Genomic DNA, 17,958 nt, shown 5'->3' on the forward strand with positions numbered 1-17,958 from the left:
TCCATTTCTCGCATCTCTTGCCCCATCCAATTCCCGCTCCCCCCTCCAGGATCTGTGTTGAATCTCCCGTGGGTCGGGACAATACAGCACATTATTGACATTATATATGCATAAGTATCAGGTTGTATATGCAACTGTACTTTTTGGCAACTTAAAGGATTTAGGGCTGGCTGGTTAGCTCAGTTGGTCAGAGAATGGTGCTGGTAACACTAAGGTTTAGGGTTCAATCTCTGTACTGGCCACCAAAAAAAAACATTTAAAGGATTTTAAAGGCAGTTTTGACCATTTTCTTCTTATATGCTAACTTTAGCACCCACCATCATGATAAATGACTCTCTAGGACGTTAAGCTAAAGTCTTGCTAAAGGCCCAAGAAGCCCACACAGGTAACTTTCGGATGTGTGACCTTATGAACTTGTTTTTTTATTTATGTTTGCTTTTATTAAACAAAATTCATTGGTTTCAAAAGTTGATCCCACTTCCAAGTTAATTACACTTACTCAAATACTTATTTTTTAACCCTCTTTCTCTCCTCGAAATGCTACTTTGCTTACTATCGCTTCTCCCAAACTAATGAATAACCCGATAATCTAAGAATGCTGAAAATTCTATTTTGCATGATTTTGGTGTCATCTTAGATTACCTTTGAAAAAAACAAACAAACCCAAACTGTTATTATTAAATACAGTGTACTCAACAAGAGTGCAATTATGCACACATATACACACACTCACACACACAGATGGACGATTAATAACAAAATAAACACCTGACCTCCTCTTCCCCCCAACTGAGGTCAGGAAATAGAACCTTACCCATCCACAAAGCCCACTATAGGCCATCCGCTATGCATAGTCCACACTATCCTGACATTTGTGTTTGCTTTGCTTTGCTTGGATTTATAGTTTTTGCTATCTATAAATGTATCTCTAAATAAATAGAGATAAATATCTCTAACCTTCAGGGGACTAATTAGTCCCTAGGTTCTTGGCTACAGTGGGGAATATGGCAATTGACAAGGGGGAGGGAGAGGTCTCCTCCCACTCTTGGTGAGTCCCACATACTTTAGCAAAGAAAAGTGGCACTAGATGCAGCATGAATGTAAGGAGATAAAGCGCAAAGGTGATGTCTCACCTTTCCACAGTAGAAGATGTCCTCCCTCCGCACCTTTCCTTCTGCTATCTTCTCTCGGATGGCGTCTCCCACTTCATGCTCGTTTCTGTAGATGTAGGCCCCGTCAATGTGTCGGTACCCAGTGTCGATGGCAACCTTCACTGATGCTGCACAGCTTTCCTTAGAGGACTGAAACGACACAGAGGTTGGGGTTGGGGAGAAAGAAACAGGTCTTTCCTTTAGTTTAATCATGATTAATCAAGACATTTTTTCATGCACATTGTTTTACAGCTAAAATGGCACATTCCCCATTCCATGCTGTTTTGATTGGAAGATGGTGTCCAGAGAAATGATAAACCGACCTCCCAGAGGCCTCCCTTCCCTCAGCAGGAGATTCCATCCATCCCAGATCTGCCCTCAGCTTTGTGGCTTCAGAAATGGGATCTGATCAATTTTACCAGTGGCGGTAGATTTCATGGAAGCCTTGTTATAGGAGGGCCCAAATTAATTGAAGAAGGCTAAATTATAAAACAAAAGGTTTTGGTAAACAAATTGAGATATATTCCCAGAATGTGATAACTACCCAGTAATAAAAAGGAATGAACTGCTGATACACACGAAAATACAGGTGAATCTCAAGATAATTATACTTGATGAAAGACGCCAGATCAAAAAGAATGAATATGTTATTATTCCATTGACATAAAATGCTAGTCTATAGAGACAGACACAGAACAGTGATTGCCTGGAGGGAGGGGTATGGGAGAAGGGGAATTACAAAGCGGCATGAGGAAGCTTTTGGAGCTGATGGGTATGTTTGTTATCTCTCTTGTGTTGATGGTTTTTCAGGCATATGTATATGTCAAACTCATCAAATTGTATACTTTAAATATGTGCAGTTTGAAGTATGTCAGTTATGCCTCGGTAAAGCTGGGGGCAAAAGACCAGTGGGGGACATGTTAGATTTTTCAAGATATATTTTTTATCAAATTTGTTAGCTAAATCTTTGTTCATTTCATTGACCTGCATTAATGTTTTAAATGAAACTCTATCAACTTAGCTGGTAGCTACCGTCCCCAGCAGCCACAGAAACGTGGACAAAAGAGCACCAGCAGGGGATCACCTACTGTCAGAGGTCAGAATGCAGGCACTGTGTGAAAGTTTGAGTTTTAGTACTTACAGACCCTGGGGGATACCCTGTGTGCCTGGAGACCACACACAGAGGGCAGGGAGGGCAGGCAGGGACCGAGAAGAGAGTGTGGCAATTAGCAGTATATATGAGAAAATTATGGGTGACTTTAAGTTCACAGGCAGATTCCTGAATGGTCCATGTAAAGGAAGTGGCAGGAAAGCAGGCAGCCCAGTCTGCTAGGTGGGAGAGATGTCTGAGTTCTTATCTGTGGCCACCAGCTGGAGCCATTTTGGTGTGGTGTGGCCCTGGAAGTGGTGTCAAGGGTGACTGAGCCTTGCCTCTGACACTAGAAAGCTAAACTTGAATTTGAAATGGATGACAAGGCACCATAAAATGATAAGCATCCACTGCAATTAAGCACAGGTATCCTCCTACTGGCCAGGCACCAAAACAAAAGGCAAAACAAAACAAAACCCAAACAAACAAACAAACAAAGCTAAGAATGAGAATATCCTGTCCCCTGATCATTGTGGGGTTTTTTGTTGTTTTTTTTTGTGGGTGGGTGCTGGCTGGTACAGGCATCTGAACCCATGACCTTGGTGCACTCTGACCAACTGAGCTTGTAGGGGAATTGTAGAAAAGTATAACTTTAGTATATGCAGTTTTATAACAAATGCTTGCTAAAAACATTTTAAGTAAAGCAGCTTCTAAGGGGCCATACAAAGATCAGGTGGGCCCGAGCACACTAAACATTCCAGGGAGGGAATGACCCCCAACCGGTTCCAGGAACTGACTAAGTTCCTTTTCTAAAAGCCACCTGGCCAGACCCCGGGGAAGATAAACGATTGAGAAATGCACTGTTCCTTATCGGGGTGCCAGCCAGCCTGCTAAAGCCTACCTGTAAATCTAAAGGTGCCACAGATCTATCGGGATACCAGCCTGCTAAAGCCTACCCATAAATCTAAAGGCGCCACAGATAACCAACAACTCATCCTGTCACAAAGATCTGTTCAGAAAAACTGTATAAAAGGTGCTTGTACTGTAAACTTGGGGTCTCCTCTATCCAGGAGACAAGGTGACCCCAGCATGCTGGGATAAAGTCCCTCTTGCTTAATTGCATCGGTCTCAGTCTCATGGTCTTTGTGAAGTGAGCTGTCCCAGTCTGTGGGATTTGTGCATGGTGCACGAATCTTACAAGCTAACTGGCCAGCCTCCCATGTCCTCTGAACATTGACAGGACAAAAGCACCTGGGAAATTCTTAACACTTGTGGTATAAGTTTTCCATTAACTGTGGTTCAAATGTTTTTGTCCCTTCCAAAACTCATTTTGAAACTTAAATCCCAGTGCAACAGTGTGGAGAGGTGTTTAGGTAATGAGGGCTCTGCCTTCCTGAATAGATTAATGCCACTATAAAAAGGGCTTGCAGTGAGTTTGTCCCTCTTCTGCTCTTATGTCATGTGAATAACAACTTTGCTCCCCTCCAGAGGACACTGTGTTCACGGTGCCATCTTGGAAGCAGACAGAGACTGGGCCCTAACCTGCCAGTGCCTTGATCTTAGACTTCCCAGTCTCCAGAACTGTGAGAAATGAACTTGTGTGCTTTATAAATTATCCAGTCTCAGGTGGGTAGAGTTTCCAGGTGAAATACAGGATGCCCATTTAAATTTGAATTCCAGATAAGCAAGAAATAATTTTTAGTATAAGTACCTCCCAAATATTAAGTGAGACATACTTATATTTGAAAATAATTCATTGTTTATCTTAAATTCAAATGTACCTGGACATCTTATATTTTTAATTGCTAAATCTGGCAATCTTACCTTAAGGGGAAGTTAGATAAGCAGCCTGATGGAGTTTGGATGTGTTGTCCCCTCCAAAACTCATGTGGAAATTTGATCTCCAATGTGGCAGTGTTGGAAACTGATTGAGTCATGGCGGTGGGTCCCTCACGAATGGATTAATGCTCTCCCTGGGGGAGGAGGAGTAATGAGTTCTCGCTCTATTAGTTCGCGTGAGAACTTGTTGTTTATAGGACCCTGGCACCTCCTCTCTCTGTCTCTCTTGCTTCCTGTCGCCATGTGATCTGCTTGTACCCACTGGCTGCCTGCCACTTTCTGCCATAAGTAGAAGCAGCCTTAGGCCTGTGCCACATGCAGCTGTCCCAGAATTATAAGCCAAATAAACCTCTTTCCTTTATAAATTACCCAGTCTCAGGTAGTTCTGTTATAGCAACACAAAATGGGCTAAAACAGAAAATTGGTACTGAGGAGTGGGGTGTTGCTATACAGATACCTGAAAATGTGGATGCAGCTTTGGAGCTGGGTAATGGGCAAAGGTTGGAGGAGTTTGCAGGACTTAGAGGAAGAGAAAAAGATGAGGGAAAGTTTGGAATGTCTTAGAGACTTATGTGGTAGCGAGCAGAATGCTGATAGAAATGTGGACAGTAAAGGCCATGCGGATGATGAGGTCTCAGATAGAAATGAGGGACTTATTGGGAATTGGACAAAAGATAACCCTTACTACACCGTAGCAAGGAACCTGGCTGCATTGTGTCCATGTCCTTGGACTTTGTGGAAGGTGGAACTTATGAGTTGTGAACCAGAGCATTTGGCCAAAGAAATTTCTAAGCAGCAAAGCATAAGGAAGCTGCATGGTTGCTTTTAAGAGCCTACTCTGAGTTATGGCAGCAAAATCATGATGTAAAGCCAGATTTTAAAAGTGAAGCAGAGTGTAAAGATTTGGAAAGTTTGCAGCCTGGCCATGTGGTAGAGAAGCGGAGAGCTGGAGGAAAATACAAGAGTGAAGCAGGTAAACTGGTTGCTAAAGACATTATCTTGGTGGTGAGGCAGCCAGATGCTAAAAACCAGAACAATAGGAAAAATACCCCAAAGACATTTGAGAAGTCTGGAAGGGTGCCCCACCCATCACAGGCCCTGAGGCCTAGAAGGACTGAGTTGTCCCAGAGGACAGACCTGGGGCACAGCTACCCTCAGGAACCTGCTCCCTGCATCCCAGCTGCTCCAGCTGGTGTGGTGTCAAGTGTGGTTCATGCAGCAGCCCTGGAGAGTAGAAGCCCGAAACCTCGGTGGCATCCACCTGGTGTTAAGTCTGCAGGCCGGCAGAACATGGGAGCAGTGGAGGCGTGGCAGCCTACACCCAGATTCCAGAAGATATATTGAAAAGCCTGGGGACCCAGGCAGGGACCTGCCACAGGGGTGGAGCCACCACAGAGACCATCTACTAGAGCGATGCTGAGCAGCACAGTGGGGTCAGAACCCCCACAGAGAGCCCTCACCAGGGAAATGTCTAGTACAGCCAATGCAGCAGGGCTGTCGCCAGGACCCCAGAACTTCGGGGCCACTGGTAACATGCAACACAGGCCTGGAAAAGCCATAGGCACCAGCGTGGCCCACTGGGCTGTGCCTGGCAGAGCTGTGGGAACAAGGCTGCCTGATGCTTTGGGAGCCCAGATGCCCAATTGTGCCCAGAATGCAGGACTTGGAGTCAAAGAAGATTATTTTGGAGCTTTAAGACATAATGTCTGCCCTGCTGGGTTTCGGACTTGTTTAGGGCTTGTTTTTCCTTTCTTTTGGCCTATTCCTCCCTTTTAGAATGGAATGTGTACCCAATGTCTGTTCCACCATTGTATCTTGGCAGTAGATAAATTTGGTTTTGCTTTTCAGGTTCATAGCTGGAAGGACTTTTGCTTTTGGTCTCAGATGAGACTTAAGTTGGCACTGCAACAAGCTAAGACTTTTTTGGGACTGTTGGGATAGAATGATTGTATTTTGTATGTGAGAGGAACATGGGTTTTGGGGGTCCAGGGGCAGAATGATGGAGTTTGGATGAGTTGTGCCCTCCAAAACTCATGTGAAAATTTGATCTCCAATGTGGCAGTGTTGGAAACTGATTGAGTCATGGGGGCGGATCCCTCATGAATGGATTAATGAGTGAGTTTTCGTTGCTTAAAAAGACCCTGGCACCTTCTCTCTCTCTCTCTTGCTTCTCTCTCTTGCTTCCTCTCACCATGTGATCTGCTTGTACCCGCCAGCTTCCTGTCATTTTCTGCCATGAGTAGAAGCAGCCTGAGGTCTGTGCCACATGCAGCTGTCCCAGAATCATAAGCCAAATAAATGTCTTTCCTTTATAAATTACCCAGTCTCAGGTGTTTGTTATAGCAACAGAAAACAGACTAAAACACCGACATAAGGGTATTGCATAATTTACACAAAACTAAGCAATAAAGAATGGAAATATCTGCACACCCATGTTTAATGCAGTACTAATCACAATAGCCAAGACATCCATCAACAGATAAATGGATAAAGAAAATGTGGTATATTTACAATGGAATACTATTCCACCATAAAGAATGAAATTCTGTCATTTGCAGCAACATGAATGGAACTGAAGGTCATTGTGTTAAGCGAAGTAAGCCGGGCACAGAAAAACAAATATTGCATTATCTGAGTCCTTCACAGAATCTAAAAAGGATGATCTCAAAGAAGAGTAGACTCGTGGTTGCCAGAGGCTGGGAGCGGTAGGGGAAGGTGAGGATGGTGAGAGGCTGGTCCATGGGTACAAAGTTACAGGTAGATAGGAGGAATTAGCTCCAGTGTTCCAACACTTAGTGAGAGGACCATGGTGAACAATAATATATTGCATATTTCAAATTAGCAAGAACAGAGGATTTTGAATGTTCTGGCAATTGCATGTTTTGAAAGTCTCACTGTGCCCCATAAATATATACAATAGTTATGCATCAATAAAAAAATAAGAAGGGCTAGCCAGTTAGCTGAGTTGGTTAGAGCATGGTGTTGGTAACACCAAGGTCAAGGATTCGAATCCCTGTCCTGGCCAGCTACCAAAATAAAAAAATAAATAATAACAATAATAAGAATGGATTATTAGGAGGCTGATGGAAATCCTTTCAAAAAGTCATAGATATGGGCCGGCCCATGGCTCACTCGGTAGAGTGCGGTGCTGATAACACCAAGGCCCCGGGTTCGGATCCCATATACGGATGGCCGGTTCGCTCACTGGCTGAGTGTGGTGCTGACAACACCAAGTCAAGGGTTAAGATCCCCTTACCGGTCATCTTTAAAAAAAAAAAAAAAAAAAAGTCATAGATATGACTATATAACAGGAAAAGCCCTAAGAAGGAAGCACAGTACCCAGGAAGCTTCTTCAGGTTCTAGAAGCAGCATATTCCACACTGGCAGTGCTGTTCCTGCCCATTTACTGAGTGGAATGAAAACTGACAGGTTTGAGTAGGCCTGGAGTAGGAAAGGGCTGAGCAGCAGGTCCAGCCTTTACTGCAAGCATCCCTGCCACTTGGGTCATATGACCCAGTAGGCCCTGCAGTACCAAGTTTACCTGTGGTGTGGAGTTTATGGCAAGCCCCAATAGGATAACTGTAATGTAATCCTCTAGGGTTCTGGAGTGAGTCATACCACCTACATTGACGACATTGTTACTGAGCACTGTAAAGAGAGTGTGTCTGACCATGTGGCCAGAGCTACCGATCATGAGCTGGGTTATATCAGACCCACTAAGACATAAGTTTGGGTGGGCCAGTGGAAATACACTGTAAGATGTAATCGGTACCTCTGAAATCGTACACAAGCTGGACAAGATAGCGTGCTATCCAAATGTTCTCCAGGACTGTTGCATCAGCATTGCTGTGTCAACTGATACTTAGGGCCACATGGGGTGGGGGAGGGCTGAACTTTGGCCATGAATGGGTCTGCTTGTTATGTGATTGAAAAGTAGAAATAGACTACTGCTGCTCTAGAGTCCAATTTTGGGGTGGCCAAAGAACAAAGAAATGTGTGTAATAAGACATATGGAAGACTGTTCATGGCAATGTTGTCTGTAAAGTTCCAAACTGGAAGCAATCAAAATGCCCACCAACAGTAAAATGGACACTGATATATTCATATAGTTAAGTATTCCTTAGCAATAAAAATGACCAAAGACATGGTTAATAACATGGGTGTAACATACCACGTATTTAGAAAGACAAGGGAGACAAAAAATAGTGCATATAGTATGTTGCATTCATATAAAGTTTTAAAACTGGCAAAATTAAACTATATTGTTAAAATGCATGTTGAAGTGTGCAACTCTAGAAAAGAGCAAGAAAATATGATTATACACATGTAAGCTTAAAAATTATTTGCCCCCCTCTAAGTAATTATATTTCAAAATTTAAAATGCTAATTAAAAAAAGAAAAGAATGTAGGTCAAAAGTATAGGGTAAGTGACTCAAATAAATTTCAAAATCTTAGATCCAAAGAATGTAGTAACTTTGGCCTGAAACATCGTTTTCAGTCTTGGATCTACTATTCAGCCTCTTTTGCCTGAATCCAGTTGCTTACCAAGACTTGTAGAGTCTATTCCAATTATTTGTAGCCTTTGGCCAAGTTATTTCCCTTCTAGGCTCCAGACAAATTATTTTCTTCAGCCACCTTCAAGCCCTTATTATTTTTTGCCTGTGTTATTAGAGGAGCTTTCTTGCTCTTTGTGCATTTCATCTCTCATTTTAATTCATTTTAAAGTTGGTAGGTTAATATTTTTCTACTATCTTTTTTTTTTTTTTCTTTTTGGTGGCTCACCAGTACAAGTGTTGGAGTGAGCAGGACTGAAGCCATGTTGGGACCTAAAACCACATGGACTGTGGGCAAATTTTAAAAGGACATTAAACTAAACAGTTTTTTTCTTGGCATGCATTTCTCTGAGTCGCCTCTTTTCCCATTGTGATTTGATATTTTGAACCTTGGTTATGGGTCAAGATGACATTATTTACATAAATGTAATGTTGTTTTCCAGTCAGCCTGAAGCTGAAAACTTGCAGACCTTGGGAAACCAAGGAAGACATCAATAAAGCTGTGCCAATTCCAACACTCCAGCAGGACCCTGAGACAGCATGCTCCACCCAGGACCATGGGAGCAGAAACCAGACAGTCTTGGCAAGACTTTATGCCTTAGACCTTGCTTGAAGCCCCGGCAGCTCGCGTGCCCCTCCCTCCTGCTTTTCATTTCCCACGTTCCATTCCCTCAGCCCCCTCTTTTAATAATCCCTCAGAATATCTGAGTCTTTGACATGGCTTTAGTCTGGCCATTCTCCAGGTTTAACGAGGAGATGGGTTAGGGTGCTATCTCTCCTCAAGTCACTGGTATTCCTGAATAAAAGCTGACTTCCATTTTCACCAACATTTGACTTTTGAGTGGTTTGTTTTTTGAAAGAGGGCAGGTGGGCAGAACTATGGGCCTGGTAATGCTGGAGTGAGCAGGACTGAAGCCATGTTGGGACCGAAAGCTGCCTGGGCTAGGGAGGGTGGAGAGGATTTCAAAAAGGACAGTTTTTTTCTCTGCACTCTTGCTTCCCATCCCTGACTTTCTTATCTCGCTCACTTAGTAGGAAAACAAGGCCGAGAAGCTAATTAGTACTTTGCAAAGCTAACAGTTCTTTCCTTGAGACTTGTAGAGTTTTGAGACATGATCAAGGCCAAAGGACTGAAGCTGACCTTGGGAACCAGCCAAGTAAACTGGCACAAATCAAAACCTTGCAGGGGCCTGAGACAACAGCAAAGATGAGAACAGAAACCAGATGAGGCCTTGGTGAGACCTTGTACCTGACCCATAGAAACGGACCCCTCGTAACTCACGTCTCCTGCTCTCCTGCTTTTCACCTCCCACATTGCATTCCCTCAGCCCTTCCTTTAAAAACCCCTCAGTAAATGTAAGTCTTTGAGATGGGACAGCCTGCCATCTCCTTCAGCTGAATTCATCTGCTTTTCTAACACCAACTGTTTGACTTCTGAGTTTTTTTCTTTCCTTTTCAGGGGGGCGGGCCGCTGGACCTGAGTCTGGTAACAGTAACATGGGGATCTGAACCCTTGACCTTGGTGTTACCAGTACCAACTCCAATCAAGTGAGCTAACCAGCCAGCCTAGTTTTGAATTATAATCTTGCACTTTCTCCCTGGCATTTTTTGTTACTTTATATATCTGCCCCCCCCCAACCCATTCTTGCAGCTTGATGTGCAGCATTTGTTGTTTAAAGGATGGCCCATTCCTGAGAAGGAGGCCTGAGCCCTGTGCCCCCCACCTCCCCAAGTTCAGGGGCAAATGGCTTGCTTGAATGTTTAAGCCTCCTTCTGGCATTGTCAAGGGCTTCTTCTTTGCCCCCTGTGCAAAGCCTTTGGCTTACTCTTCAGATTCTGAAAATTTTGCTGCAGCTGTAGAAATCTCATCTGAGAGGGCTGGCTGGTTAGCTCAGTTAGAGCTCAGCCTCCTTTTTTTTTTTTTTTTTTTAAAAGATGACCGGTAAGGGGATCTTAACCTTTGACTTGGTGTTGTCAGCACCACGCTCACCCAGTGAGCAACCGGCCATCCCTATATGGGATCCGAACCTGTGGCCTTGGTGTTATCAGCACCACACTCTCCCGAGTGAGCCACGGGCCGGCCCGAGAGCTCAGCCTCCTAACACCACCAAGGTTATGGGTTCAGATCCCCGTACCAGCCAGCCACAAAAGAACAACAACAACAACAACAACAACAACAACAACAACAAAATGTCATCAGGGCCACCCACGCAGCAAGATACCCCAACCTGCCTTTCCAGGCCACTCCTTCCCCACAGCTCGATGTCTCTTGATCTACTCCCTAACTAGATTTGTTCAATATTTTTTTCATCTTTGAACAAGTATTATCTCTTTTAAAAAGTTACTTAATGGTTAGAGCACAGAGTTATAACACCAAGGTCAGGGGTTCAGATCCCCATACCAGTTAGCAACCAAAATAAATAAATAAATTTTTAAAAAGGCACTTTTTTTGTTTGTTTATTTTGGTGGTGGCTGGCTGGTATGGCAATTCTCTGTTATATTTTAGTTATATGTACATTTATTTTTTTCTACCTTCAGTCCTTCCACTTACCGATTTTAAAATCCCTTGTTTCTAGCTCATTGTTTTGATCCCTGTGTTACTTAGAAGAATGCTTTGCACACGATAGCACACAATAAATATTTATTGAACTGAATTATTACCAGTTATTCCAAATATTTACCATTAGTATTGGATTTGTGTCATCTGTATGCTGGGTAGCATTCTTGAGTCACACTTGAAGTTTTTGAAAAATATTGAATAAAACAGGACCATTATAGTATGCATAGAAACTGAATTAATTTCTATCAAAGCAGAAAAAAGGAACAGGACTCAAACCTCCTGCCTATCACACACACCTGGATGAAGCTATCGAGAGAGAGAGAGAGAGAGAGAAGGATCTCTTTGGGAGGTATGAAGTTTAATTCTAGGTGTCAGCTTGGTTAGATGAAGGAATGCTGAGAAACCTGGTAAAGCAATCTTTTTAGGTGTGTCCATGAAGGTGTTTCCAGCAGAGATTAGTATGAAAGTCTGAGTGGCCTGGGTGTGAAAGACCCACCCTCAGTGTGGGTGGGAACCATCCAATCCACTTGATCCGCTGGAGCTGGGATACACTCTTCTCTCCTGTCCGTGGACATCAGAGCTTGAGACTCTTCAGCTTTTGGGTTCCAGAACTTACACCAAGGCCACCATCAGCTTCCCTCGTTCTGAGGCCTTCGGACTTGGACTGAGCCACGCTACCGGCATCTGGTTTATAGACAGCCTATTGTGGGACTTTTCTTCATAGCTACATGAGCTAATTGCCCTAATAAATCCCTCTCATATAATTATAACATTCTATTGATTCTGTCTCTCTGGAGAACCGTGACTAATACAGGAGGCTTCTGTGGATTATTTTATAACATTATAAAATAGATACTAGTTAACCCCATTGACAGATAGGAAAACTGAGGCTCAGAGATATTAAATAAATTGCCTCAAGATTATATACTAAGGGACAGAGCTTGGATTTGAACTCATAAACTTTGAGTCCAGATCCTATGCTCTGAATTCCATACTATATTGCCTTTTATAAATATATCTTGTATCAATGAAATGCAGCTACATATTCCCATGACTTTCTATGCATTTTCTGTATATAAAAGTATGTAGGAATCTGTGTGTGTGTGTGTGTGTGTGTGTGTGTGTATTCTGAAACTCAGTGGTGCTTAAGGAGCTATGTCTACCAATAAGTAAATAAGTATTAACTATCTATTATGGGTCCCCGCCTCCGGCTCATCAGCCCTGGAGTGGATGATTAAGGAGTTGTCAGTTGTGTGGCACTTGGAGCAGAGAGCCATGAATCTGCTCTGAGATGCTCTGTTCTGTCCACTCCCCATCTGCCCCTTCAACTCCAGTTCTACCCCCTCCCATACCCCAAATCTTCTAGACACATGTTATGTCTCTTTCTACACATTAAAGTTTCTGACTCACGTTAGAGTAACCCCATGTGTTACCTTACAACTGGCAATCTTTCTAATCACAAATGTGGTGGATGTGAGGCAGGAATAAAATAGAGAAACATCCCAGGGAGGCTGCTTATAAATATTCAGACTGGATCATCCAGGACCTGTGCACTAGGGGGGACAGGAGGGGATAGGTGGGGGCCATTGGGAGTTTGCACGTGGGATGGAGAAGATGGACAAGGTCGGTGGTGTGTGTGTCTCTCTCTGGCAGAGATGCTTGTGCACTTTGGCACGTACTTTCACCTGGTAATAAAGCTCTATCATGTTCCATTTCTCTGTCTCCCTCTTCTTTTCTTCTTGCCGGTCCATGAAAGACTCTTCTTTCATGAACCAAGAACCTGGATGTGCCGCCCAGTAAGGGGTGCATGCATTATCTTCGTTTCCCCTCTTATTCTCTCATTGGTGAATGTCTTATCTTCTGAAGTGTTAAGTTTCTGTACTAGACCCCAAAAGACCAGATTAAAAATCAAAATGGAGTGATTCCTAAGTTCTACTTCACTTAGATTGTGGTTTGACCTTCCGAGAAATCAGGAGAAAGAGATAACAGCCAGTTTCCCAAACAGGCCAGTTTAAATCTTTAATAGGTGTGATAATGAAGTTCCTTCTGCTTTAATCCTTACACAGAAGAGATAACCTGAAGTAACCTGATGTTAACTAATCCATTATTTTTCTATTGTTCTGTCTTACTGTCCCCACCTTGCAAGGAAAGTAACTTTGAAATAACCAATCTGCTTTTTCTTCTTTGTTTCTGCTTTCTTTAGCCTTTTTCTGTTTATAAAATTGACCTCTGCTTGGCTCATTGGAACACTTATTCTTTTTTTTTTTTTAATGGGCTGGTGGACATGGGGATTGGAACCCTTGACCTTGGTGTTATCAGCCCCACACTCTACTGATTGAGCTAACTGGCCTCACTGGAACACTACCAGCCTCATTGGAACACTTTATTTTATGAAATAATGTGTTGCCCAGTTCTAGAATTGCAATGAAGCTAATTGAGGTGTTTAACTAAATTTGTTGCAGTTTTGCTCTTTGACAGAAGTTATGACTCTTTTTTTTTTTTTTTTTTTTGTCCTTTTCGTGACCGGCACTCGGCCAGTCCTATATAGGATCCGAACCCGCGGCGGGAGCGTCGCAGCGCTCCCAGCGCCTCACTCTACCAAGTGCGCCACGGGCTCGGCCCAGAAGTTATGACTCTTTGTGGGAAATGACACTTGACTACTCTTGAATGTCTCCCATCCACATCATTTAATATGACAGGGCACCTAATAGGTACTTAATAATACTTATTTACTTATTGGTAGACATAGCTCCTTAAGCACAACTGAATTTCAGAATACACACGTACACACACACACACACATTCCTAGATACTTTTATATACAGAAAAACGCATAGAAAATCATGGGAATATGTAGCTGCATTTCATTGATACAAGATATATTTATAAAAGGCAATATAGTATGGAATTCAGAGCATAGGATCTGGACTCAAAGTATATGAGTTCAAATCCAAGCTCTGTCCCTTAGAATATAATCTTGAGGCAATTTATTTAATATCTCTGAGCCTCAGTTTTCCTATCTGTCAATGGGGTTAACTAGTATCTATTTTATAATGTTGTGAGGATTATATTAGAAAACAAATGTAATATAAAACACTTAGAGTTCCTGGCACATGGTTAAGTGTTCATTAGCTATTATTTTGTATCCATTTACATCTCCCTACCCTCTGATACACACATACAATGTACATCTCTTCTCACAAAGTCATTTATTAATTTGACAAGCATTAGCTGAACACCCATACATACTATACACTGTTCTGGGAATATAGAGCTGAACGAGACATGGTCTTTTTCCTAATGGATTTCACAGTCTAGGGAGGAAGACTGCAGAGACTGAAGACTGCAGACTGCACAGTGCAGTGTGATAAGTGCTACAGCAGAGTTGAGCACCACGGGTATGTGAGCAGGTAGGAGGTGCAAAGTGCGGATATGTTTCTAAGAAGAGGTATTCCTTGAGCTGAGTCTTGAAGGTTTAGTAGAAGTTAGACAAATGATCAAATCCAAGGAAAGGGTGTTCCAGGAAAGGGGCAATGTGTTCAAAGGCATGGAGATGGGAGAGTTATTCAAGGAATTATGGTAATTTTTTACACATAGGGAGAAGTGGGAGAGTGGTGGTCAATGCAGCTGGGCTGACAGGTCCTGGCTAAACCACAAAGACTCTGCATGCAAGGTAATGAGTGTGGACTTTACCCTGTAATTGATAGGAAGCTATTGAAATGATTAAGCAGGGGGTGACTGCAGATTCAGGTTTGAGAACAATCCTGAAGGCCCCAGTCTGGATAATTAATTGGAAGGAGACAAAACTAAGAGAATAGCCCAAAGATAAATAAGATCGTAACCAATGAAGTGACAATGGAGATATAGAGGAGGATGTGAATTGGGGAACTGTTCCTTTAGGAAAAAATCTACAAGGATTTAGCAGTCATTTGGGTGTAGTGGACAAGGCGACAGATGAGGAAGAGGGAAGAATGAAGGTATATATGCAGTTTTTGGCTTGGGTGGCTAGGAGTGGCAGTGCCCCTTGCAAGGAGTATTGTTTGGGGACAGAGAGATGGTGAGTAGTTTTGTCATGTTGAGTTAGAGGTGCCTGTGGAAGGTAGAGCACGAACCTGGTTGTACATCAGAACTACCTGGGGAGCTTGCTAAATGCAGATTCTCAGACTACCCTTAGAGATCCAGATTCAGTAAATTGGAGGTGAGGTCCAAGAATGTGCATTTTAAAAAGTGTCCCAGGTGGTAGCCAGTCCATAGCTGTATGGGGGAGATATAACACACAGAATAGGAAATATAGATTTGGGAATCTCTGCATATATTTGGTTGAAGCCAAGATTATGAATGAGGTCATGTAGAGACAATGTGCAAAGAAAGAAGAGGAAGGGGCCAAGAACACAGACTCATATCATTGTTCCAAGAGCGATTTTCCTTTGCATTAGCAAAAACAAGGGAAGTGGGCAATTAAAGTTGTCCGGAGCCAAAGAGCCCGGTCATAGCCTGCCCAGGGTCATGAAGCCCTGCCAATAGCCCTCTGACACTAAAGATATAAATGCTGTGACCTTTCCTCCTTTTTTCTCCTTCTTACTGCTTGCACAGCCCTAGGTGTAGATCACCGCTGCTTTGCTTTATATAGCTGAGAAATGTTCCATTTCCTGGAAAGATTTGCCCTGTGATTTCTCCCAGAAAACATCTGCATACTTCCTTATCTGCTGATTCCCTCCTGCTGTCTATATAAGCTGTGACCTTCTTGCTAATAAACGAGACTTGATCAGAATACTGTCTTGTCTCCATTTCTTGCGTCTCTTGTCCCATCCAAATTCCCACTCCCCCCTCCAGGGTCTGTGTTGACTATCCCGCGGGTTGACACATAAAGTGAACTGTGGGTTTGTGACACCACTGTGAACTCTTGGTTTCAGTGGTTCATTTCTCTTCTGTCCTTCATTCTTCATGCTGCTATCGGAGTTATCTTTCAAAAGCACAGACCTCATGATGCCATTTCTTTGCTCCTAAACTTTAGACAATTTCTCGTTTGTCTAGAATGATCTTCCAACTCTCTGGGCAATCCAGTCTCAACTCGCGTTTTCAGACCCAGCTGCCTTCACCCTCCTCATCAACTCCATGTGCTCGCCACTACGATCATGGCCTTCCCAACAAATCACATGTTCTCATGTCTCTATGCTTCCCTTTCTTAAAATGTCCTGCCTCAGCTTTGCTTCTCTGCCTGGCAAATTCATACCAAGCTTTACAGAGTTCATTCATACAAGAGCACTCAAATTCCAGTAGCATTTCTACACACGCCACTGTTTATTCTGATAATCAGCATTAAACGTTAAACTACAGTGAGGAAAGATAATCTTCTGATAAGCATAAACTTTACTATGTTTTAAAGGAAACCAATTTCAATACTCATGGCCAAATTCATTGATTTGTTATTTGTTTATTTATTTTGGCTGCTGGCTGGTCCAGGGATTGAATTCTCTTGAGCTTGGTGTTATCAACACCATGCTGATCATCATGAATTCAGCATGCATGAATTCATGGTCAAGTTTAAGTATTTTCCTTTTCTGTGTTTTCATGTTGAGTTAGAGAGACAGTGTTTACAGTTCTTTTTTTTTTTTTTTTTTAAAGACGACCGGTAAGGGGATCTCAACCCTTGGCTTGGTGTTGTCAGCACCACGCTCAGCCAGTGAGCAAACCAGCCATCCCCATGTAGGATCCGAACCCATGGCCTTGGTGTTATCAGCACCGCACTCTACTGAGTGAGCCACGGGCTGGCCTCAGTGTTTACAGTTCTAAGACAGACTTGACCCTTAATTTGATTGTTTTACAGTTACTTGTTCAAGACTCTGCCTCTTCTATTAGATTTTTAATCCCTAGGTAGCAGAGACACTGCTCTCTTCACATTTGAAGCTTCTATAGCCCAGTGCTTAGTGCACAGCTGGTATTCACTGAGTGTTTGTTAGAGCAAATCAAGAATTCTCAAATATACTTAAAAAAAAATCACAAGCAAGCCACGAACTCACAAATCTCATGTGCCATGTAATCACGTGATTAGTAATCGGCATTCCACTGAACTTCAGTAAAGGAAGCAGAAAGAGCTCATTCTCTAATCCAAACTAATTTTTAGACATAAACTGATATACTATGATCTTTAATTCAATATCCATTCAGGTATACAGTAGACCCTAGAGGGTGCTTTAATTATTACAAAACATAAATCAATGAGATTCACTCAAAATTAATTACAGATTATGGTTTAGGCAAGTGTTAAAAAAAAAAAAAAAGAAAGATAAGCTTACCGTGCTAGGGTCCGCGTAGGTACCAAGCCCGATGATGGGAATGCTATTTCCATCACTTAGAGGTATGCGGTGATTTGCAGCACTGAGGTACATCTTGGAGAGAGAGTCTGATGTTTCAGTTTTCTAGCAATGATTCTGAACACCACAGGGAGAGTCTTTTTGAAAAGATGTCCCAGGGCCTATTTAATCAAAGAGAGGAGGGAGGAGCAGAGGGAGGGAAGAGAGATTTACAGATAATTTCTCAATTTGTTTTTTTTCCAGATTTTCCAGGAAATCCATGGTTGTCCTTTGGTCTTCATCAGAGGCATGTAAATAACATAAGCCATTGAGAGCTTATGCTTACATCTCTGCAAAGAAAAAATTGAAAAAACAAAAAGAAACATGGCTGGCTGATTAGCTCAGTTGTTTAGAATGGGGTGTTGATAACACCAAGGTCAAGGGTTTGGATCCCCTTACCCAAAGGCTACCA

At 42.6% G+C, this 17,958-nt stretch overlaps 1 protein-coding gene across 3 annotated transcripts in view; it reads right to left on the reverse strand.

The window, feature by feature from the left end:
• Window positions 1-17,582, reverse strand: part of AKR1D1 (aldo-keto reductase family 1 member D1) — a 45,499-nt gene extending 27,917 nt beyond the window's left edge. For 2 of the 3 annotated variants that reach the window (XM_063100084.1, XM_063100082.1), the window contains exons 1-2: window positions 17,490-17,582; window positions 1,134-1,301 (exon numbers count right to left, since the gene is read on the reverse strand). In XM_063100084.1, coding sequence (XP_062956154.1) covers window positions 1,134-1,301; window positions 17,490-17,582 — 261 coding nt within the window. Of the gene's footprint in view, window positions 1-1,133; window positions 1,302-7,833; window positions 7,853-17,489 lie in introns of all 3 variants that reach the window. The other variant, XM_063100083.1, reaches the window with a different exon arrangement.
• Window positions 17,583-17,958: the final 376 nt, after the last annotated feature.

This window comes from Cynocephalus volans, chromosome 6, assembly GCF_027409185.1.
Source record: "Cynocephalus volans isolate mCynVol1 chromosome 6, mCynVol1.pri, whole genome shotgun sequence".
NCBI lineage: Eukaryota > Metazoa > Chordata > Mammalia > Dermoptera > Cynocephalidae > Cynocephalus > Cynocephalus volans.